Genomic DNA, 26,640 nt, shown 5'->3' with positions numbered 1-26,640 from the left:
GACTCTGGCAAATTGTCCTGACCAAGTTTTGATTATTTGGTGCAGGTCCAAGAGTGGAGATACCTTCTGCAGGACAGAAATGGGTCTCAGAAAAACTTTATTTGAGTAAGAAAATATGTGTTAACTCTTTACTCCATAATAGTGCCTTATGACGCCACCCCCTTTACTCCATAATGACGCCTGTCTAGTGCCTCAGGTGAATCATTTTGACCATGAATAATCTGTATCAGACTTAAAAAAAAATGAATCTTATGCTGAGTTCACACCTAATTCGAATTCGATTCACATTAACTAATTCGAATTAGTTTAATTTGCCTTCGAAACGTTTTACGTCCTAACGTCAATTCTAATGCGCGTCAAATTCGCTTTTCTGTCCAAACGATGGTAACTTTTAATTTGTATTAACAAAAACATATTTCTAATGCGAATTGACTAATTCGAATTAGTTAATTTGAATCAATTCGAATTAAAAAAGAAGAGTGTGAACGTGGTAAGCGAATTCAATTCGGATTACATGTCCGTGTGAACGAGGCATAATATAAAAAGGATATTCATGCCAATATCTTACTGGACTTTCATTGATGAAATATTTGTTTTAGCAATGCATTAATACTTTAAACCTGATGATTTTTTATTGAAAAAAAAACTGCAAATCATGTTTTAAAAAAAATATTTCCATGGAGTAAAGGGTTAAAGAAGAAGAAAAAAATATTTACTAGGTACTGTGAATGCTTTATGAAAATCCAGGTGCAGATCCAGCCATTTTTAAAATGGGGATTCCCAACCCAGGATAAAAAGGGGGGTCCAACTATATGTCCCCATTCAAAAGCTTTGATCGTTAAAAAAAAGGTGTTTCAACACCCAGACCCCCTACCCTGGATCTATTTTAATTGAACATTAATTAATTAATTATTTATAGATGATTCATTTTACTGCATTAGTCTTTCTCAATCTGTAATAGGAAAACTGTTCATGCACAGAGAGGTCAAATTATCAAGCAAGTACAAACAATGATAATTTATATCACCCCTCCACTTCCACCTTTCTTTCTTTCTTTCTATTAGCACTTTTGATTTTAGTATTATATTTAGTTGAGATATTTACATTTTATACAATTGTCAATAGAAATCAAACATTAATTCCAAGAATTGATATGTTCAATAGATTTATTTGTTTGTAGTGTCATAATTTATCTTCTTTTCTACCTTTTGAGAAAGCCCCCAGGTGACATAAACGTGTCTGTTAGTGATGTATTGTTGTACACAAATCTTGATATGTGCACCATTATAATGGTCAAATCATCGCATATGCCAAGATATTAATATTGTTTGTCTGTATAAGTGAAGGATACAATCTCGTTAGGTTAATGAGAGAGTACTTTACTAATTAACACTTGGTTTGGAGGACACCATCAGCTGTTCCAGGTGTGAGGAGTGATTTACCTATAACGATTTACAGGTTTTTGTGTGACTGTAATGACATATAATTGAGCATCAAACAATCCAGTGGCATATATGTGAGATTTATTTAGCCAATTAATCACTTTATATACAAACTTTGTTGATAAAGGTATAGAATGGTGATAGTCAGATCTAGATGTACTTGTGTTGAGAGTCTCATCTATTATTTACACATTAATTGATCTTAGCCTAGCTAGCATGACAGATTTCATAGCTTAATACTGTAGGATTATTTTCCAATAATACCGTAATTCATTAATCGTTTTTGAAAGCTGAGGACATTGCGGAAAAAAATTATTGACTTGACTTGATTAGCCTCCATTGTGTGCGGAGGTGACATTTTCTCTCATATGTGTTGTGGAAAGGAAAGCATTTACAATGTTTAATTTGTTCATGTGTAAGTATTATTCTAGCATGTTCTATCTTTATGTTGTTGATCAATATAAACTCATCACATATGGTTCTATTTTTTTTACATACACAATTCATTTGATCTGTACGAAATGTGAGTGGTTAAACAGATATTACTGTGGGTTCATATTATATTTGTTGGATGAGTTTGGATGTTCAAAGATGTACACATTTTTTTGTATAGGCTTGTTAAATTTGCAGACTGCTAAAACCACAAAAGGAAAATAAATGAACCCACAGAAGTATTTTTAAAAATCTTCCTTGTCCTAAGCTTGTCATGCTGAAAATTACCAAAACATTATAATTTTGTATATAAAATATTTCTATACCAGACACATGTAATAAATTGATTTTTAGCTGTACACTCCTTGCTGCAGGCTAAGCACTGTCTTATTTGGGGAAAACAATTATAATAAACAGGTGACATCATTTTTGGGAGTTAACTCCTAAACATTAATCATTCACACACCAAATATTTATTCATTTTGGTCAAAGGTACAAAATAGATATAAAGGTGGAAAAACAAAATTTTTGAAAAAATTAAGCTAAAGGACAGAAAAAAGGCAGCCAAATATTTTGAAGCCCAATGTTTTGCCCAAAGTATTTTTCAAGGATTGTCACCAGCAAAAACTGCTCTGGGAATGTTTAATGACCTTGACTGGCTATAAATTTAACCCCTGTCATGGTTGGTCAAAAACTCTTTAGAAAAAACTACATCTTGCTTTTTTTTATTTCCGACGGCTTCTTTTTATAATAATTTGGAAATAAAAAATTCCCTTAAAAATAAATTTCTTTTTAATATAGATTCTGAAGATCTTTTTATGGTCTGCATTTTGTCAAAAAATAGTATGAGGATCTATGAGCTTACTGTTCTGCAACTAAACATTTCTGAGTTAAGAATATATGTTTTCTTAAACTCACCAATTCATGAACACTTTACGGTACCTGCTATGATGAAGAACAGCTGTAAAAGTCATGTAGTTTTACATTTTATATTTGGTAATTTTCTAGTTAATTCAAGAACAGGTATAATTACAAAATATATTCTGATTGTCATCAAATCTGTATGCCCTATCCCCAATATTGGCAGTGGTCAAAAGTTTTATAATAATTCATTCATCATTGTCTTAAAGTGTGGTCCACTAGGTTCAAAAGTGCCTCTAATTTTTACTAGAAATATAGAAGAGGTCATATTGATTAAGAAATTGTGGTTAAACTATGTAATAACTTATTGAGTATCTGTTGGCCATAAATAAGACTTCTCTGATGAATATTTTATGTATTTAACCATATTTATAGTCCATATTATATAATAAATCAACTAATGTACTTCATATCATGATCGTAATATTTAAAAAGTTCTTGTACAATGACAATATCAAGATTGGGCTATTTAGCATCCAGACAGATTTTAGCTTCATTCCAAAATATATTCATATTTTAGTTTGATTTCGGCCAAATACTGGAGGAGTGTAATGGGGGTATCTTCATGACCAATGACGATAAAAAATCTTGTCAAATGACATTAACAGTAAAATTTTGGTGCATGACGATAAAATGTACACTTTCTTAAGACATAAAAAATCAAAAATAATGGTAATGATAATTATTTGAGACATCAAGACAAATCATGATAAGGATTTTTTGTGATAAAATTCTAAAGTTTAAACCAATTTGCTGCTAAATGTAGCCGAAAGCAGAAGAGACCGTTTGACCCCTGACTGGAAAGGGCATTCCCATCCTCATACTGTAGATTCAGAAATTATTGTGTGCATGAAATTATTAATGCCATTTTTGAACAATGGGCAAAATTGCCAGATTAATTTGTGGCAATTTCAGTTTAATCTGTAAACAGACAGAACTTGGATGGAGAGTTGTCTCATTGGCACTCATACCACATCTTCTTATATATCTATGTGTATCAAATATCACAGAATGCCAGTTCTTATTATTGCAATATTCACAGTCACATTATATTAGAATTTAGGGAAAAAATACAATAATTTTTTAATATACATTAGTCATGTTAGTTAATGGTAATTACAATTGCATATTGACCTAAAGGCATTACAAAATGCAGACTAGTTATAAAGTTGGAAGAAAAGTTATAGACTCTGATGCAGAAATTGACTTAGTCTTTACATATTTTATACATAATATGTATGTAGGAATAGTACATGCCTACACAAACATAATATATCTAGGTATTACTGAGGCTCAAGCTGTTACATAGTTCAGTATAAACAACTGTTTTATCTTGCCACAGTAGTTTACTTTTTATTGTGTTATATATATATATATATATATTGCATTTGATGTAAATTGATGTAAAAATAATAACAATCCAAAGTTATATCAAGAATGCTGCGGATTATAGAAATTTTAGTTTCAATTATTCGCTGTATGCATTGGGCATATATGTAAAGAATAAATAACCTTGTATATATGTGAATAATCAATGGTTGTTTTTCTTCTCATAATTAAGTTACCAGATATTTTTTATGTAAGCTGAAATTTGTGTTTTCACCGTAACTGTGATTGATCAGAAAAAAAATGACCTTTTTAATGGCAAAGAATTGAGTCCATTTTGCAATAACTTCAGGCCTGTAGCCAGGAATTTCCAAAGGGGGGGGGGGGTATTTGGACTCATGAACTCGACTTTAACAGTCACAATTTGAACAGAACGTTGACTTTAACAATGCTGATTTGGTTTCAAGGCGGGGTTCGTCTGAACCCCCTGGCTACGCCTATGGGTATGAACTTTCACTGTTTTGTAAATGTTTTATTTTACCACTGGTCCTATTTCAAAGGAATATGTTGTTTATTGCTTGTCACTGTGACCTATTTTTCACAGGATAAGTGATTTTGCTTCTTAAGTTTTGTATTAAGGTCCATGTATTATAGCCTATTATAGTATAATATGAGACAATTAAATTGTTAATTATCATTTGATAGCCTTATGTAAATATAAAAAAGAAGATGTGGTATGATTGCCAATGAGACAACTGTCCACAAGAGACCAAAATGACACAGACATTAACAGCTATAGGTCACCATACTTCCTTCAACAATGAGCAAAGCCCATACCACATAGTCATCTATAAAAGGCCTCAATATGACAATGTAAAACAATTCAACTAGAAAAGTGGCTTTATTTATATGAAAAAATGAACGAAAAACAAATAGGTAACACATAAACAAATGACAACCACTGAATTGCAGGCTCCTAAAGCACAAGTTTTAATATATAGGTCACTATGACATACTAACATAATTCTCTCTTCTTTTAGTCTGGGCATTCATGCATGTCTAACCTAAACATCATTTTATATAAATGTATTTGCTATTCATAACATGTTTAGAACTTCAGTCGCTTGCATTTTTAATAAGTTATATTAATGTTTCAAACTTATATAACCTGAATGACAGTGCAACTAGCTAGTTATGTAAAAACCAAAAGAAAAGTTAGCTAGTGTTTGATAATAAGGGCAGGCCCGTAGCCAGGAATTTCCAAGGGGGAGTTCGTTGGACTCATGAACTCGACTTTAACAGTCACAATTTGAACAAAACGTTGACTTTAACAGTGCTTATTTGATTTCCGAACCCCCCCTGGCTACGGGTATGAAGGGTACACTTGTTGTATTACAATTATATGCAGACCATAACAGGCCAAAATCTGACATATCTAGACAAGATATATACTGTGAAGCCTGTGATCATCTAGGGCCATATCTAAATTAAAAATCATGTATCTGACTGTGTTATGGGCTTTCCACATTGTTGAAGGCTGTACAGTGACCTATAGTTGTTAATTTTTGTGTCATTTGGTCTATGGTGTTGTCTCATTAGCAATCATACCTCATCTTCTTTTTTATATCCTCACAATTTTTTTATAAAGTAGTTAAAAGAGAACTAGTTTACTGCTGGGTCCAAAACTAATATTTATCACTTCTAAAATTGTGTTTGTGTTTTCAACTTAATTGTATGTATAAAGCAGACCAGGTTTAATATTTTGTACACCAGAAATGGAATAGGTCCATCATAACATAATTATTAGATATGTGCATCATTTTGCATTGAGATTGTCAATTTTCCACTATTACAAACTGTGAAACTATGACTCATCAGAAATAATCCATTTCATTCTTATTTTCCATTTCTTACATAATCAGCTGTCATAAGTATGAAATATTATGCATGTAAATATTCATGTGTTTGTAATTGCTGAATAATTGATTTTGATGAGAAATAAAGAAGGCATCTCTTTTTTATATGTAACACTTCCAGAAATGATGAATTTAACACTAACAAAAGTGACCATTTGAAGAAAAACCTTAGGTCAACCCCTCAATTTTTCATGATAATTTTTTAATATCACATGTTGTAATGATATTAGGAGATACAAATTTTCGAACTACTTCTGATTTTGCCTGGAGAGTTAGTTGTCTGAAGAATGATTTAACTGCTTTAGTTGCAGCTGAGGATAGAAGTGTGTTAGGTGCAGAAAAATGCAAAACTAATCATTGAGAAAACGATTAAGATGAAGATTTATGATCAGATTTGTCATAATTTTTCTTTTTATCTACATCGTATAGATAGAAAAATACCAATAGAGCATGCAGTTACAATGTCTGATAGCCTTGTATTGTTTATAGCTTCTAATATTCGGTAAATTGTAAAGTTTTTGCAATGTTTTTATTATTGTGAAAATTGCTACCGATTAGGTTGTGAAAAAGTAAGAATTTGCAGGTTAATTTTTATAATATTTGCATTTAGGATTTTCTTACATCATTATAGTTATTCTTGTTTTCGTACATTTTTCAACAAGTGTAATTTATACATGCAAACCACAGGCACTTGTCTCAGAAAAAAAATTTCCTATATACCTTAATATAAGTACCTTGTGTTCTGAATATATCTGGTAAATTTCTGAATATGCAGAAAATGTCTGAATCTTCAGATGATGACAAGCTTTTTTCAAAAAAGTTTCAAACAAAATCAGTTTTCAGCACTAAGAATAGACTATACATCTTGTATTTTTTTAGGGGAGGGATGGAGAGGGCTTTAAACTCATTCTACTTCTTCTTCACTTCAGGTAGTACCTCAAAGTGTTTTAAACAATGTATTTTCTTAAACTAACAATTTGAAAATGACTTCAAATGAGATAAGAATTAATGATTTACATATCTATAACTTGGTTTGAATTGATTTTAGAAGGGTTTCCAGGTGTTAAATTTATTTATCTATCTACTCATTTGATGCATTGTATTAATGACATGTCTGAAATCAGAAAAATATAACTAAAGAGATAAGCCACTATGTATGTGACTTGATGTCTGTACATCATATTTCAAGAATCTTTTGAACAAGCTACTTTGCATAATAACACTCTGTAGCTTATATTTCCCAAATTCAAGCAAAGGCCTTGGGAACTGTTATTCCTAAAATTAGAATGTAATGCAGAGAAAATATATATTTTCATATTTTTAGGTTTAAATTCAGTGGATGTACTATATAAGGCTATGAAATTGAGCAAATACTTGAATTCAACGAATAATTTAATCATTTCCAATTCATAATGCTGATGTGCAACAACTCCAAATTTTACATACAAGGAAAAGTATAACTTATATGCATATGCCATTTCTGTATTAAATTAAATAAACAGTCATTTTAACATGGAAGGCTGATGAAATGGTTATGCAGTGGCGGATCCAGAAATTTTCATAAGTGGGGGCCCACTGACTACCTAAGAGGGGGCCAGCTCCAATCACCCTTCAGTGATTCCCTATATAAGCAACCCCCCCCTAAATCCGCCTCTGTTATGGAACTCAGTTGTTTAATACTCTTCTCTAATTTTGTCAGTATCAGTGGCATGGAAAATGACGAATTTTATATCATGTTTATATATATTTGTTATTTTTACTACACAATCTTATAAGAAGACAAATTTATTCATTTTCTGTGCAAATTTTCAAGATCAGAATCTTTCAATATAAGTGAAATGCTCTTCTCCTGGTCGTTAAATTTTCAAATATTGGATGTGCTGTTGTTCTCTAGAACCATAGAAATAGTAAACTTGGCTTTCATTGCATGCAGTAATCATTCTACCTATGACATCAATTACAAATCAGCATATTTTAAATTAAGAAAATTTAGATGAATGGGTTCTGTATCCAGTCTATGTTAGCTTTGTTTGCTTTACGTTATTTGATTTTAATGATACTAGGATTGTGGACTGCTGAAGGGAATTCCGACCTATCCCCTCCTGAATGGAGAGCATGCTTTACACTAAATTAAAATATCAGAAAATGTTCCAGCTATTAATTAATAATGCAGTGCTTTCATTGTTGTGAAGTGCAAATGGTTGAATATCACATTGATTAAAATGCATACTTCATTGGCATGTAAGTTTCTTTATGAATAGTCACAGACTTTTATTAATTTTCAACCTCTCATGGAAAGTTAATTCTTGTGTAAATAAAACCCAATTTATAAAATTTTATTAGAATCTGCAACAAATTTTACCAGCAGAATACTTAATAATCAAAGAATATGTTTAAAATATTTAAATAGAATTGAAAAAGACAAGTACATTTAAGTTACTTTGTAACTGTCAGAGACGGATCCAGCCATGTTTTAAAGGGGGTTTTCAAACCATGATACAGGCTGTTGTTTTCAACCATATGTCCCCATTCAAATGCGTTGATCGTCCCCAAAAAAGGAGGGTTCAAACCCGTGGATCTGCCACTGACTGTGCCCAACATTTTCTCGAATGATTTCTATCCAAATAGACCTTTTAAAAACCCTAACTGTACCTCTTTGTATGTGGGAAGGCAAAGTTGTCTGATACTGACCATATAGACCTGAAATCATATTATATATTTCTCAGCAGCTGCAACTTTTACACAATTCAGTTTTAATGAGATATTGATCATGAACGTAGGTTTCAATTAGAGCTTTGTTATAATGTTGTTTTTCCAAATATAATTAACAAGCATCAAGGAAGCAAGACAACTTCAGGAAGTCAGTAGAATATAATGGCTTTAAAGAACTTTGTTTTGTAGCTTTCTAAATATTCTGTCAATACTAATAATGATGTTTTCTAAAACTGAGAGAATAAAAAGAGGATAAAAATAGCATGAGAGGATTGTGCTATAAGGTTATTGGGGATGCTGTTAACTATAAAATGAAGGGTTGCATAGAGGATGTTGTTAGCTATCAAGTGAAAGGCAGTATATTTAAGTCCAAAACTATAATGCATCAATGAAACATGATCTTTAAATATTAACGTTTCGTATAATTTAATAGGATGCATTGGTGACACCAACCTGAAACTTTTTTCATGAAAACATTATGATGCTCTGTACAGCACTCAGGATTGATACATTTTCTCAAATCAGCCTACATGTCTCAGTTTGACATTGTTTATGATAAAGAGCTTCAAGATGATTGTTTTAGACCTATCTTTTTGAGGATTGTTGTACCAGTTGATACCAATTATTGTTTGTAGCTTCTCTGTAAGATCATTAACTTGTATTGGTCCTTTAATTGATTCTGCTTCTAAGGCATGAATTTTTACAGTTACTCAGTGTACTTGGAGGTTAGAAATGATGGTCAAGATTTCTAAGCCTCTAGTTTAAGATGATTGTTGTCTGTGTACTGCATCCTTCTGAAACTGATGATCATTTATTTGATGTTTTTTAATAGTATGAACTTAATCAATAATGTATTGAACTGAAAAATATGGATGTCAAAGTCATGTGATGCTGAGAAACCTAATCCTGATTAAGCTGTGTATCGTTGACGATGTAACACAAAAACAAAACTTGCTGACTCTCAAGTTTCTGTATCGTGATCAATAATTCTGTCTGTGATTCTATATCTAGTGTAGTCTAAAAATTGTCACAGTTTATTTCTCGTCAAGAACATCAAGAAGTGCTAATTACCGGCCAATATCTTAATCATATACTCTGCAATCCTTAAGACATTAGACTGATGACAAAGACAGCATCGCTTTCTTTTTAGTACAATTTTGTCTCAGTGACGTTTATAAAAATCTATAAAAGGTTTAGTAAGATGTTGTTTATATATAGAAGTAACTTTGGATAAGATTGTTGTCTTACTTTAAGGCTGTTGTCTATTTTTTCACTATGTTAGATTGTAAGTTGTTAATTTTATTTTTTATATTTTATACTTCAGAAGTTATTAATCAATATTTGATTAATTCTGTGTTTATTCTGGGACTAATGGATGAATACATTAGTCCCAGGTTTATTCTGTACAGTAAATTATGATTATTAGAAGACATTAAACAGCATTGGATATTTTTGTCACATTTTTTTTTAACAATATTTATTAGTTGTATTTGTAATATAAGGTTTTGATCTAGGTGACAGACATTTCATGCTAAACTGAATGAATTCTCATCAGTCATATGTTTGTTCATCAGTGACAATAAAAATGATGAATGTGAACAAACATTTTTGTTATTTTATTTTACAAAACAAAACTCTTAATATATGAAAATGTTGTTTTTTTTATGTTTTTTGTCATTTGAAATTGTAACGGTCAAAATGATCTTGAACTACCATTTTGTCTAGTAGTAAGTTTGTTTTAGAACTAACATGTGTACATAAGCAGCATTCTCTTGCTATTGATGCATAATTGCCATTGACATTTATGTATTTGAGATAGAGAAAAAGTTCTTATATCAACATGCTTATACTAGGTCTAAGATCAGGGTCACAGTACCTTGTATAGACTGATATGAGGGGAAATTTGATTTCTAAATACATGTAACATCAATTGAAACATGCTTTAAATCCATGCATTAATTCATAACTTAAAACTGCCAACGTCAACCTTTTAAAAGAAATATTTTCTCTTCAAAAAAGAAAACTGCCTTGCCATGAATCTATGGTTGAACTTAAGGGTTTCAGGAATTTTCTGACTATATGGCATCAATAAAATGTAGCTAGAATGATTTTCACAATATAATTATGTTTGATATACAACTATTCTTTGCTTTGAAAATAAAACCTTTGTAAGACATGTGCAGGGATCTTATGCATTGTTACAAAGGATTGAAAAATGAAGCAAAAACTCCCCAAAAAACCAAACTTCTTAATTAACTCTTACATCAGATCTGTAATAAGTGATTACTGAACTATAGTCAAATGTGTTAGAAGTTTGAACATTTTTGAAATTATCATTCTGTAACATCAAATCATTTAGTTTGTTTTATTGACTGTAGTGGAAAGTTTTATTTTCATTGCTTGAAAGTTTAATGAGAAATTTATGAGCTGAACATGTAATGAAGAATTTATATGCATCTGTTTGTACCGACTCCTATCAAATTACTTAATTTTATTTTAATTCCTTTAAATTTGGAAGGAATTCAATGTGAATTCATGATTAATGCAGAAAGTTTATCATACAATCTTTATAGTTGAAGACTTGTTTAAATATCAATTTGCAAAAGTTAAGATTGATTTTGTGATGTCCAAATGGTACTGATATGCAACTGAGAGAAAAGCAAGTCATCAATCATTTAATCCATTTGATATATTTATAAAATGTTATTCAGTGATGCCTAAGTAAATCTATATACATATGTATAGGAGAAACTGACTTGATGTATTATAACCTTGAGGAAGAAAATAACTATTCTGAATATGAAAAGAGCCTATTGAAAATTGAAGCTACACTAATACATGTATTGCTTGAAACCACTTTTTGAGGGATTAAAGAATAACCCCTTACAAAGATGTGCAATTAACACTTTCAGTACAAATATTGCCATAAAGAAGCATATTGATGTATAATTGATGTTGCTCAGGTTTGAAAGTAATTTGATTTATATTAAGAATTTTTTTTTGATTTTCTTGTTGTAAATCCTGTAAATCAAAGACTATTTCGTCTTCAAATATTCACATATAATTTAGTATTGAAATTTTATTGTGTTGTGCAGATAAAAAATACCAGGGGTATAGAAAGAACAAAGTCTGACTTGACCTGGTTTATGGGAGACAACCATAACAATGGATGACATCATAGTTGTCATGGAGTTTCAACTTTCTGTATATGTAGGTGTGAAGAAGATTTGCCAACAAATATTAAATACATGTATACAGATCTTATCAGCTTTTTGTGCCTACTTAGTCAAAGTCATTGAAACAACTTATTCTTAATGGGCCTGTCCTATTTAGGGGGAGAGGATGAAAAGGTGTACCTAGTAGATAAAATAAAATCAAAACAAAATAAAATGTTACTTTTATAAATTTCTGTTGAATGTAAAGTCTTTGCATGAATCCACTAATTGACGTCAATTAATAGATATGTTTTCTCTTGTGATAAACTTAATTCTGCATTAAAATCACAAAAACTATAATCTCATGTACAACAGCCCATGATGCTGTGTGCATTGAAAAACATGCAGGGGAAAAGCATACTGTTATAATAGTATAAAGAAGACCAACTCACAATTATAGCAATTGCTATGTACAAAGGGATGAGCTGCTATAATATGTCATTATTACAAGCTCCAATATATAAGATAAGGGCAAGAAATTTAGATTAATTATATAAAGGTTGCTGATTACATCATAACTATGAATTGGATAAAAGCATTTTTCAAAGAGGCGGTTAAAACCACTGTCATATATTAAAACCATTGTCATAAATTGATCAGATATTTTTCAATATAAAAATTACCAGATGAAATCTATTTCAATTCTCCATGAAATGTAGTAATATAGCTATATAAATAATTCTATTTATGTCAAAATATATGGTAGAGTATTTTTTTAATACTTGAATTATATGAAAAGGATGCAGTACTGGAAATCTCAGCTGCTCAGCTCTTACCACACTTTTTTTACCCTTTTCAAATGGCTCAGGACGGAAAAATATAAGCCTTGTAATTAACAATGTCTGTCTCAGAAGTCAAGGTCAAATACTTTATTTGGTTATTTCACACTGCTGTTGTAGATTACATTAAGTAGTAGCTTTATGTTATTTTGAACTTATTACTTGTGACTTCTAAGAAGCATGTTAATGATGATTGATCTGCAAATGTTTTCCATCCATTAATAAACCTAGAATAATTGAGAATTGCCGAAATGTCAAAATATAAAGACAACCATTCTTATTAAGCAGTTTTTTAACCCCTCAAAGAATATTGAAACTTGTATATTTCTCCACATCAATAGGGTTAACCTTGCTGTAGTAATATCCAGATGTAAGGTCAAGGTCACAGTTTTTTTACAGTACACTATTTCTTTATAATTGTAATCAATGCATAAGTTTGAAATCATTTGAAGAGTTTTTCTACAAATATTCTAGACTAGCTGAAAGGTCAAGGTCATAGGTAAAGAGATAAAGTCAAGGTTATAGACTTCATCAGAGAGAAATCAAACTGCTACTTGGTGATGAATGTTATCATTAGATGTTGATTCGATTCATTAACAAGTTACCTTCTAGTAAAGGGAAACTTTCTAAGATTTGTTTCAGTAGATCATATAAACATCAGAAACCTACTAGTGATAAACAGTTGTAATCTCTTTAAAGTTGAGCCTGAAAAAGTCATTAAAATCTATTTGAAAAAGCTTAAGATGCAATTGAAGTGCAGCCTGCAGCTGGATTAATGAGATATAAACTGCAGCTTTGTATATTTCCAATCTGTAATTAATTTGAATCAAATTACTGTTTAAAAGGTACCAAATACTTACATGTTGATAATTCATTTAATTTTTTATTACTCTTTCTCTACTTGCTGGTTCAAATTAAGTTTGTATTGGTTGAGTTTATTACATTATTACGAGAAAAATCTAATTTATTACAAAATAATGATTGCATGTTGTCCAGTGAGTATTGATGACATTCTACATGTGCCCTTTACCCTTTAAATATTTTATTATTGGTAAATAGTTCATGTGACATTCTGAACATGTGTAAATAAGGAATGAGTTTAAGGTATCAAAAGCAGATACAATGTATAAATCTTCACGTAACCAAATGCCAAAGGTAACTTAATCGTCAAAGAAAGGATATGGCATATATTTTTATGATGCAGAATAAATTGACAAAACTAAAAGCAAATGAACAGATGTTATTCTACATCTTTAATCTTTTGAAAATTTGACTCTATTTGATTGGGATTTTGTTTTTAATTATTTTGAAATCAAATTTTAATTAATAAAGCAATATTGTACATTGAAGCAAATGCAAATTTCACAAAGTTTAGAAAGTTCCACAATATGCAAATCAGCATACCCATACCAGAAAGGTATCCACTGACTTACTATTTATCATAGTGAAGGGAGACATTATATTGATAACTTGTGGTATGAGAGTTCCGTGGTCTCAGCAGCTAAAAAACTTTTTCCAAGAATTTTTTTAAAGGATTATTGAATTGATCATAACTATCCTGCTTGATATGACATCTTTTTTCTATTGGCAGGCAAACTTGTGTACTTTCGACGTTATAGAACTTTTAAAAAAAAAAATGCTTTATTTGTTCTCTTTTGATTCAAGTGGATGATAATGAAAAATTATTTCTTTTCTTTTTCAGCAACTATGTTTCTGAATACTCTGACTCCCAAGTTCTATGTAGCATTAACTGGTACCTCATCACTGATATCGGGATTAATCTTGGTAAGTACCAGTTCCAAATATTATTGTACTGAAGATCTCAGATTTGGTATAGTAACATTCTGTATGCATAATAAAATATAACTAATAGAATACCTACCTTTATTGATCATCACATCAGGAATTCATTCTTTGTCAATCTTTGAGAATGTTTGTTTCAGCTGTCTTTTTAGAAAGTTTTTCAGTGCATTGTTTTCCATCATAAATTTGATACCAAAATGGATTGCTTAGCTTGTACCAGTACATGAGGATTTACTTACCACTGGATTAACATAGCCTTTCAAGATGTCATAATTATTTTGACTAAGACTGAATCAATACTAAAGAATTCCCAGTCGTGACATACTGTTCCTATCCTTGTGTTAAAATCAAATTATCTTTATTTTAATTTTTTTAATTGATTTATTCATAAAGTTTGAATAAAAGGCGATGTTTATGTTTGTCAGTAAGTTAGGAACCCAATCATATCTAAAGGTCAGCATATGGTCTGCAAAGACAAACAGTTGTTTATAAAGTAGGTCACATTCTAAATTGCCCCAAGAGTTATTAGAGATTTTGCAACATCTGCCGTCAACACATAATTCCCTAAATGACAAATTCAAAATGATTATATTAATTAGAGACAGCTACACACTAACAAGGTTCCTCAGGATAGGGACAGGAACATGAACATATGGCAGGGTTTAAAGATTTTTATTCAGTTCTCAAACTTGGTATTTTTGTCTCATTTACTGCAGCAACAAAGACCAAAACTATTTGTAAAAAGCTTTACATTTCAGAATTCACATGTTTCCATAAGTTTCCATCTGGTCTAAGGTCCTATATCTTTGACCTTATTTTTTGGTTCAATGACCCTCAAAAAAATTGAAGGTTTTTTATCCAAAAATTTTTTTCAGTCATTGTAAGGTATATAATAGGATAGCTGTATTTGGTATGATCCACGAGTCCACAATTCTTTCACATGATTCTCTCTCATGCTTATTGCATATGCTGATTGTACATTATTCATAGACATATGTCTTCGGTTGCTTATCTTTCATATGTTGATATTTAGTGTAAAAATGCTGGTTAAATTAAAATAACATAAGAAATTGTCTGCATTTCTTTCTTATTGTAATCTTATATGTCTGCAATTTTTATTTTTCCAAATTGAACTGTCCCTAGAGAATGCCTTTAGTTTAATCAGATTTCCAGAAAGAAAGAAAGTGTGACTGTAAATACAGTCTGTACTAGATATAAGAAGATGTGGTATGAGTGCCAATCAGAAACTCTCCATTGAAGTCACAATTTGTAAAAATAAACCATTGAAGTACAGTCTTCAACACAGAGCCTAAGTGGGTCACACTGAAGAACCAGCTATATAGGGCTCCAAAAATGTGCTAAACTGTTTTAGGGTTGGCCGACAGAAATAGAAATTTGACATTTTTCTACTATATTTTCAACTTAAAAATCTGAAAATTTCTGTCTCACCAAAGTACTTTTTGTCTGACATTTCGTTTGTAAGACAGAGTTTGGAATACACTTTAAATAACTTGATGTTTCAGCATGATGAAAAAAAAGTACTTTGAGATTTTCCTTGTATCTTCTGCACTTTCTTGAATTGATCATATTATAAACTACTACAACTCATTCTGATAAGAGATGAACAATGGGAAAACCATGTACATGTTTAGGTGACCCGTAGTTGCTTATTTCCACACCATTTTGTCTCTGGTGGAAAGTTGTCTGGATTGGCAATCATACCACATCTCTTTATTTGATACAGAGAAAATTGCGTCTATAACAAAAGTTCATATGCGTAAAATCATTTGTTGTGCAAGATGTACTTTAACCTTACGACAAATGTTTACATTTATCTTGAAACAGGTTTAGAATATCCGCATTAAAATCACATTTGATAAACCGAATCTAATCAACTGGAAGACAAATTAAACTAACAATTGAAATAGAAATGTTGTATGTGATTGTAATCACGATGTAGGATCAATCGATACAGTTACAGTCATATTAACACACATTTAAGTAAGCACTCTTCTGGATTTCATATTGATTATTTCTCTTCTCCATCTTCACAAATATTGCCTTTTATAAGACAATTCACGATGTGTTTATTAAGAGGATCAAAATGGGTTCTTTTAAAATGTGTCTCAAGTTCAAATCTTCATACACTTACACGCATATGTGAATTCAAATATAACAGTTAGGGGAAGTAATTGAAGAAACTTGTAATGACGTAATTAGAAAATTGGAGTCATCCTATAGTGGTAATAAAAACCTGCCCTAATGAAATAAACGTTGAGACCACAGGAAGAGCTGACATTTTAGTAAGACTATTATCCCTTATACTACACCTCATTCAATTTGTCACGTAATTTTCTTGTATTTTCATTAGCCTAAGAATAGATTACGTTCCGATGCAGAGATGGATAATTTAATGATCAAAGACGTGCTTCTTATTACTTGTATTATCATTACTGTCATCATAATCTAATTGTTGTATGAAACATTTATGTCTATAAGTTAGTAATGGAATAGCCAATAGTTTGCTACTTCTAAAATAGCTTTATTTCTTGTGACCAGTTTCTAGCAAAGATGTAATATGCATCACTAAAAAGCACTCCAATATAAATTTATAGGAAAACTCTTAATCTTAAATTAGTTTGTAAAGTTCAGAAAAGCTCTTAGGAATCAATTAGACAGTAAAAATGCATAGAAGGTTCTTAATTGAATTTGTCATTGTGGTTTTCCCAAAACCATGATTGTTACGGAAATTAAAATCTTGCTTCTCAATCAAATTTCAAATTTGTTGTGCTTCAGAATCTCTCTAACCAAATCATATCAAGTAATAACAAGTCTTTGAAAAATAAGACTTCTTTCAGTATCATGTGTGAAAAGAAATAATTGACTAGTTATACATTATTTCATATAAGAATCTTTTTTCAAAACCATATGCGTCTGTCACTAAATAAAGAATAACATTGGTAATGAGGCATTCCTTTGATATTTTTATATGATAGACGCATATGGTTTTGATAAAAGCTCCTGCTATGAATTAATGTGCTTTTGGAAACTCTATATTTAACTAAGAAAAACACCAATTAAAAAATGTTAACATTAATTTATTTAAGATTATTAGTGTGTATAAAATTCAGATACACATTCTTTTGCAAGAATTGAATGTGGACATGCACTCATTTTCTTCATTTCAATAAATATTAGATTTTACAGAAGTTCTCATTGGAGTGTAATTTATGTACGATATCACTTTGTTGATGGAAAGACCAAGGGTGAATGCAGTGTACTACAGTACAAAACATATAATTGTTAATAAGCTTCCCCATGTAGATAATTACTGTTAATATGTTTATTTACATACAAATATTGTTGCATACAGATATGCTATTTAAAGCACATAAATCAAAATTTAACAAAGTGCAGCATCAAATACATGTTATTAAAATTGTTACTTTATTCTTTCAGATATTTGAATGGTGGTATTTCAAGAAATATGGAACATCCTTTATTGAACAAGTTTCTCTAAATCACATATCTCCATTGTTGGGTGGCACAGATGGACAACAGAATGACAACAATAATACAAACACAAACAGTAATAACACAACTAACACAACACAGAATCAGCAAACACAACAGTCTATGCCAGGTAAATTGTAACACAACAGTCTATGCCAGGTAAATTGTAACATAACAGTCTATGCCAGGTAAATTGTAACACAACAGTCTATTCCAGGTAAATTGTAACACAACAGTCTATGCCAGGTAAATTGTAACACAACAGTCTATACCAGGTAAATTGTAACACAACAGTCTATGCCAGGTAAATTGTAACACAACAGTCTATGTCAGGTAAATTGTAAGACTATAATATATGCCAGGTAAATTGTCAATCCTATGACATGTAACTTGTCATACAAAACTCTTATTCTGGTAAATTGTCAGACATACGTCTATGCCATGTTACTTCCCAACGACAGTCTTTGCCTGGTTAATTGTCAAACAGTCTATGCTAGGTTAATTTTCAGTAAACAGTCTATGCTGGGTAAATTTTCAGTAAACAGTCTATGCTAGGTAAATTTTCAGTAAACAGTCTATGCTAGGTTACTTATCAGACAAACAGTATATGCAAGGAAAATGTCAGACAACAGTCTACCCTTGGTGGCCTTCAGCTGTTATATGCTCTTTTGTCAGGTTTTGTCATTTGATACATTCTCTATTTCTGTTCTCAATTTTTATGCCTGGTAAATTGTCAGAGAACAGTCTATGCAAAATTAATTGTCAGGCAACAAAAGATATATAAAAATGAATAAACCATTAAAACAACACACAACAAAAACAAACAGAACATGGTGCCATAGTATATGAGAATTGGACAAAAATATATTTACATTTAAAACATAGCTTAAGACAAAAGCCTTTAAAAAGCAATGAGATGTGTTAGATTGCTAATGATACAACTATCCACTAGATTCTTCACAATGTGGATGAAAACATATAAAGTTATTTATAAGAAACAACAAATCAAGCAAAAAAAATGCTTTCAAACTACAAAATTACAAAAATTTCAGAATATGAAGCAGTATTACTATTGCTCCTTTAAAATTCATGATTTTTATACGCCTGCAAAAATTGAAAATTTTTTGGTCGTATATTGGTATCACATTGGCGTCGTCGTCCGTAGTCGTCCGAAGACATTTGGTTTTCGCACTCTGACTTTAGTAAAAGTAAATAGAAATCTATGAAATTTAAACACAAGGTTTATGACCATGAAAGGAAGGTTGGGATTGATTTTGGGTGTCTTGGTCCCAACAGTTTAAGAATTAGGGGCCAAAAAGGGCCTAAATAAGCATTTTTCTTGGTTTTCGCACAATAACTTTAAAATAAGTAAACAGAAATCTATGAAATTTTAACATAAGGTCTATGACCACAAAAGGAAGGTTGGGATTGATTTTGGGAGTTTAAGTCCTAACAGTGTAGGAATTAGGGGCCAAAAACTGTTCCCAAAATAAGCATTTTTCTTGGTTTTTGCACAAAAACTTTAGTATAAGTTAATAGAAATCTATGAAATTTTAACACAAGGTTTATGACCACAAAAGGAAGGTTTTGATTGATTTTGGGAGTTTGGTCTCAACGAATTAGGGGCCAAAAGGGTTCAAAATTAAACTTTGTTTGATTTCATCAAAAATTGAACTATTGGGGTTCTTTGATATACCGAATCTTACCATGTTTTTAGATTCTTAATTTTTGGTCCCGTTTTTAAATTGGTCTACATTAAGGTCCAAAGGGTCCAAAATTAAACTTAGTTTGATTTTAACAAAAATTGAATTTATGGGGTTCTTTGATATGCTGAATCTAAACATGTACTTAGTTTTTTGCTTATGGGCCCAGTTTTCAAGTTGGTCCAAATCGGGGTCCAAAATTAAACTTTGTTTGATTTCAACAAAAATTCAATATATGGGGTTCTTCAATATGCTGAATCTAACCATGTATTTAGATTTTTGTCGAGCCTGCAACTTTTGTTGCAGAAAGCTCGACATAGGGATAGTGATCCGGCGGCGGCGGCGGCGGTGTTAGCTCACTTCTTAAAAGCTAAATATTTTAGAAGGTGGAAAACCTGGATGCTTCATATTTTGTATATAGATGCCTCATGTTACGAAGTTTCCGTCAGTCACATGTCCATTGTCCTTGACCTCATTTTCATGGTTTAGTGACCACTTGAACAAAAAGTTCAGATTTTTATACGACCGCAAAATTTGAAAAATTTTTCGTCGTATATTGCTATCACGTTGGCGTCGTCGTCGTCCGAATACTTTTAGTTTTCGCACTCTAACTTTAGTAAAAGTGAATGGAAATCTATGAAATTTTAACACAAGGTTTATGACCACAAAAGGAAGGTTGGTATTGATTTTGGAAGTTTTGGTCCCAACATTTTAGGAATTAGGGGCCAAAAAGGGCTCAAATAAGCATTTTCTTGGTTTTCGCACTGTAACTTTAGTTTAAGTTAATAGAAATCTATGAAATTTTGACACAAGGTTTATGACCACAAAAGAACGGTTGGGATTGATTTCGGGAGTTTTGGTTTCAACAGTTTAGGAATTAGGGGCCAAAAAAGGGCCCAAATAAGCATTATTCTTGGTTTTCGCACAATAACTTTAGTTTAAGTAAATAGAAATCAATGAAATTTAAACACAATGTTAATGACTACAAAAGGAAGGTTGGTATTGATTTTGGGAGTTTAGGTCCCAACAGTTTAGGAATTGGGGGCCAAAAAGGGACCCAAATAAGCATTTTTCTTGGTTTTCGCACCATAACGTTAGTATAAGTAAATAGAAATCTATGAAATTTAAACACAAGGTTTATGACCATAAAAGGAAGGTTGGTATTGATTTTGGGAGTTTTGGTCCCAACAGAATAAGGGGCCCAAAGGGTCCAAAATTAAACTTTGTTTGATTTCATCAAAATTGAATAATTGGGGTTCTTTGATATGCCGAATCTAACTGTCATGACTGTGTATGTAGATTCTTAACTTTTGGTCCCGTTTTCAAATTGGTCTACATTAAGGTCCAAAGGGTCCAAAATTAAACTTAGTTTGATTTTGACAAAAAATGAATCAGTTAGGTTCTTTGATATGCTGAATCTAAAAATGTACTTAGATTCTTGATTATTGGCCCAGTTTTCAAGTTGGTCCAAATGGGGGTCCAAAATTAAACTTTGTTTGATTTCATCAAAAATTGAATAAATGGGGTTCTTTGATATACCAAATCTAACTGTGTATGTAGATTCTTCATTTTTGGTCCTGTTTTCAAATTGGTCTACACTAAAGTCCAAAGGGTCCAAAATTAAACTTAGTCTGATTTTAACAAAAATTGAATCTTGGGGTTCTTTGATATGCTGAATCCAAAAATGTACTTAGATTTTTTATTATGGGCCCAGTTTTCAAGTTGGTCCAAATCAGGATCTAAAATTATTATATTAAGTATTGTGCAATAGCAAGTCTTTTCAATTGCACAGTATTGCGCAATGGCAAGAAATATCTAATTGCACAATATTGTGAAATAGCAAAATTTTTTTTAATTAGAGTTATCTTTCTTTGTCCAGAATAGTAAGCAAGAAATATCTAATTGCAAAATATTGTGCAAAAGCAAGATTTTTTTTTTAATTGGAGTTATCTTTCTTTGTCCAGAATCAACTTAAATCTTTGTTATATACAATATACAATGTATATTCACTTTTTACTACCAACTGATAAATTAAAATAATCTTTACCATTCAGTGATAACAAGCAGTTTTTTTACATCTTAATATTTTATGATGTATTTAAATGAGTAGTTATTGTTGCAAACTCCATTAGAAATTTTAATTGAGATTAGTTTTGGAATAAGAGAAAGGGGGATGTGATTAAAAAAATTGGGTTCAATTTTTCTCATTTGAAATTTCATAAATAAAAAAGAAAATTTCTTCAAACATTTTTTTGAGAGGATTAATATTCAACAGCATAGTGAATTGCTCTAAGAGAAAACAAAAATTTTAAGTTCATTAGAACACATTCATTCTGTGTCAGAAACCTATGCTGTGTCAACTATTTAATCACAATCCAAATTTAGAGCTGAATCCAGCTTGAATGTTGTGTCCATACTTGCCCCAACCGTTCAGGGTTCAACCTCTGCGGTCGTATAAAGCTACGCCCTGCGGAGCATCTGGTTTGTAATGTTAAATTTTCTCTTACTGTAAGTAATAGGATAACTATATTTGGTATGTGTGTAACTTGCAAGGTCCTCATGACCGTCAGACAGTTTTCACTTGACCTCGACCTCATTTCATGGATCAGTGAACAAGGTTAAGTTTTGGTGGTCACGTCCATATCTCAGATACTATAAGCAATAGGTCTAGTATATTCGGTATATGGAAGGACTGTAAGGTGTACATGTCCAACTGGCAGGTGTAATCTGACCTTGACCTTATTTTCATGGTTCAGTGGTTATAGTTAAGTTTTTGTGTTTTGGTCTGTTTTTCTCATACTTTATGCAATAGGTTTACTATATTTGTTGTATGGAATGATTGTAAGGTGTACATGTCTAGCGGGCAGATGTTATCTGACCTTGACCTCATTTTCATGGTTCAGTGGTCAAAATTAAGTTTTTGAGTTTTGGTCTTTTTATCTGATACTATATGTCATAGGTCAACTATTATTTGGTGTATGGAAATATTTATATTATGATCTATATGTCAGTCGTGCAGGTTTTATTTGACCTTGACCTGGTTTTCACGGTTCATTGCACAGTGTTAAGTTTTTGTGTTTTGGTCTATTTTCTTAAACTATAAGCAGTAGGTCAACTACATTTGTTGTATGGAAGCATTGTTAGCTATACATGTCTGCCTGGCATATGGTTCAACTGACCTTGACCTCATTTTCATGGTTCATGTTAAGTTTATGTGACAGTCGTAATAAAGCTTTATATTTAGGAGTATCAACATAATATCAATGATTAGTAAAGAAGGCAAGACATTTCAGTGTGTGCACTCTTGTTAATACTTAGGTCCCGTTTTCAAATTGGTCTACATTAAGGTTCAAAGGGTCCAAAATTAAATTTAGTTTGATTTTAACAAAAATTGAATTCATGGGGTTCTTTGATATGCTGAATCTAAACATGTACTTAGTTTTTTGATTATGGGCCCAGTTTTCAAGTTGGTCCAAATCGGGGTCCAAAATTAAACTTTTTTTGTTTAATTTCAACAAAAATTCAATATATGGTGTTCTTCAATATGCTGAATCTAACCATGTATTTAGATTTTTAATATTTAGGACCGGTTATCAAATTGGTCCACATTAAGGTCTAAAGGGTCCAAAATTGAACTTTATTTGATTTCATCAAAAATTGAATTCTTGGGTTCTTTGATATGATGAATCTAACCATGTATTTAGATTTTGGATATTGGAATACCACAAATAGATAGTAAGAATTGTCCTTGGGAGTTATGGCTCAAACCGTTAAGAAATAAGGTGCAAAAAAGGGGGGAAAGGGTTTCCAGGTTAATGGACAATTACTTAAGTACAAAACATAATTTAAAAGCAGTGTAAGGTTGGTAATTGAAACTCATTTTTTAAATAGCTCACCTAAACTGCTCTTAAATTATGTATATTGGAAATTTGCCAAAAACTTTGTTATTAATAAATTCCATTAGAAATTTTCCAAAAACTTTAGTTTAATGAACTTCATAGGAAACTTTCCAATATAAAATGTTGCATTGGAGTTATCTTTCTTTGTCCAGAATAGTAGTCAAATCAACTTAAATGATGACTGTATGACATTTTATATTTTATGATGTATTTAAATGAGTAGTTATTGTTGCAAACCCCATTAGAAATTTGAATTGAGATCATTTTTGGAATAAGGGAAAGGGGGAGGTGAAAAAAAATTGTGGGGAAAGGGGGGGGGGGACAATTTTTCTCATTTCAGATTTCAGAAATAAGAAAGAAAATTTCTTCAATTTTTTTTTTTTTTTTTTGAGAAGATTAATATTCAACAGCAAAAAAAATAATTTAAATTTCATTAGACCACATTCATTTTCTGTCAGAAACCTATGCTGTGTCAACTATTTAATAACAAACTAAATTCAGAGCTGTATCAAGCTTGAATGTTGTGTCCATACTTGCCCCAACTGTTCAGGGTTCAACCTCTGTGGTCGTATAAAGATGGGCCCTGTGGAGCATCTGGTTATAACTGAAATTAAAATATTTTTTCAGAATGTAAAGTATGGAGAAATCCATTGAATTTATTCCGAGGATCAGAATATCAGCGATATAATTGGGCGAGGGGTAAAGAACCATTAACATATTACGACATGAATCTCTCAGCACAAGATCACCAAACATTCTTTACATGTGAATCAGATGCTGGAAAACAAGAATTTGAAAGTAAGTTGAAAATAATTTAAATATGATTTTAACACACTGTGCTTTTATTTGTTGGTTACAATGTTTCATGGCTTTCCTAGTTAACCCCAAAATTTTAAGACCAAATGAAAGATGTATCTTCTTATGATTTGTTGAATGAAAAGTTTAAAACCACAAATTCAAAACCCATGAATTAAATATCTTGGATAAATCACAAAAAAAAATGTTATCTAGGATTAAAACTTCTTTCACAGCATGTCAAATTAAATTATATGATTTACTTTACCCAAGACACCTGTAGCCCTTTTAACAAATAATCTTAAGTGTAAAACTTATAGTAAGTCTAAAATATTCCTTAACAATTCAACTGATATTTTTATCCTAAGATTAATTTTACACTTAAGATTTTTTGTGAAAAGGGCTTCTGATGTTGATTTACTGGATTAGGAATAAGTATATATATCTTTTTGAAGAAATAAATTCTAAAAGAGAAGCAAGGCTTTGTAACAACCCTGCAAGAACAGTTATATAATATGATTTAAAGGGGAAAGATTCATAGTTTTAAACTGTAGACGAATGAGTGTACTCTACTCCAATGAAAAGTTAAAATTTTAAATTTTTCAATTAGTCCCTAAAATGAAGAGAAAATCACATAATAGTGTAGAAAAAGTACTGTCAAGTTATTACAATGAAAGCAAATTAGATTTGTAAAAAATAATATGAAACGCACTTAGTATCTGATGGACCTAAATAAGGTTTCTAGAGAATAAATCTCCAACAGATTTGATCAGACAGATGTCTCACTTTTCCAAAGTAGAACTGAATCAAATTAAGTAAAGCTCTCAAGTCTGCAATTGTTCAATAAAAGGCTTGTGACTGATTTGCAATTAATAAATAAACTTTAGACATGCAAACTTATAAAAAAAATTGTCAAAATGTATAAGGAATGTTGAAAATATCAATTGTCAAACAAATAGAATTATATTTGATGAATCTGAAGTCCAATCAACTTGAAACTTAGTACACTTGTTGCTTATGATATGATCTTTCTAATTTTAAAGCCAAATTAGACTTTTGGCCCCAATTTTACTGTCCACTGAACATAGAAAATGAAAGTGGCAGTTTCAGGTTAAAGTTTTTGGTCAAGGTAGTTTTTGATGAAGTTGAATACCAAACAACTTGAAACTTAGTACCCATGTTCCCTTTATGGTATGATCTTTCTAATTTTAATGCCAAATTAAATTTTTTACCCAATTTCACGGTCCATTCAACATGGAAAATGATAGTGCAAGTGGGGCATCCGTGTACTTAGGACACATTCTTGTTAACATCATTGACTGTTTATAAAGCCTTCGCATGGTCAGCAATTACAACTGATATAAATTTGGAAACTGAGTAATGCTTCTATGTATATTTTAAGGCCTTTTAAGCAATATATCTGCATTTTGTTTTCATAATATTTTCAATAATATATTGATTTATTTTCAGTAATGCAAAGAGCATGGAGGGAAAGAAATCCTCAATCAAGAATCAAAGCTGCTAAAGATGCATTAGAGAAAAACCCAGAGTAAGATATAATGAGAATTGTTATGTTATGATAACGAGTTGCTCATCTTTATATTTTAATTCACAATAAACTTATGAATTACCTGAGTAATCAAAACACCATTATGTGTCAAACATGCTTCAGCAATAGTAGAAAATGACATTTTTGTCGAGCCTTCCACTTTAGTCGAAAAAGCGAGACATAGCGAGCCTACATTCTGTCGGTGTCATCGGCGACGTCCACAAATATTCACTCTGTGGTTAAAGTTTTTGAAATTTGAATAACTTTCTTTAACTATCCTGGATTTCTACTAAACTTGGACAGAAGCTTGTTTATGTTCATAAGATAGTATCCAGAAGTAAATTTTGTAAAAATAAAATTCCATTTTTCGTATTTTACTTATAAATGGACTTAGTTTTTTCTGCAAGTTAACATTAAAGTACATACAGTCTGCAGTTAAAGTGTTTTTGAAATAACAATCAAGAGGAATATTCTTATTGATTTTTTTCCTCATTTTTGTTGAGTGTGTGATAAACAGCAAAAGTAGGTGGAACCCTTACAAATTTTTCAATGATTAAATTCAGATTTGCTCACCTACTGATTACGAATGTATAGTAGTAACTGTAACAACATAGGGAAGGTGCATTCAACTAGTA

At 31.1% G+C, this 26,640-nt stretch overlaps 1 protein-coding gene across 4 annotated transcripts in view; it reads left to right on the top strand.

Annotated features, from left to right (window-relative positions):
- LOC143069435 (suppressor of tumorigenicity 7 protein homolog) overlaps window positions 1–26,640 on the top strand; it is a 54,015-nt gene that overhangs the window by 9,596 nt on the left and 17,779 nt on the right. For 2 of the 4 annotated variants that reach the window (XM_076244069.1, XM_076244076.1), the window contains exons 2-5: window positions 14,446–14,528; window positions 18,006–18,189; window positions 24,289–24,459; window positions 25,927–26,005. In XM_076244069.1, coding sequence (XP_076100184.1) covers window positions 14,446–14,528; window positions 18,006–18,189; window positions 24,289–24,459; window positions 25,927–26,005 — 517 coding nt within the window. Of the gene's footprint in view, window positions 1–1,287; window positions 1,858–14,445; window positions 14,529–18,005; window positions 18,190–18,330; window positions 18,364–24,288; window positions 24,460–25,926; window positions 26,006–26,640 lie in introns of those variants that run through there. The other 2 variants (XM_076244084.1, XM_076244091.1) reach the window with 2 other exon arrangements.

This window comes from Mytilus galloprovincialis, chromosome 1 (genome assembly GCF_965363235.1).
Source record: "Mytilus galloprovincialis chromosome 1, xbMytGall1.hap1.1, whole genome shotgun sequence".
Taxonomy (NCBI): domain Eukaryota; kingdom Metazoa; phylum Mollusca; class Bivalvia; order Mytilida; family Mytilidae; genus Mytilus; species Mytilus galloprovincialis.
The sequence above is the reverse complement of the archived record's forward strand: the minus strand, read 5'-3'. Positions and strand labels throughout refer to the sequence as shown.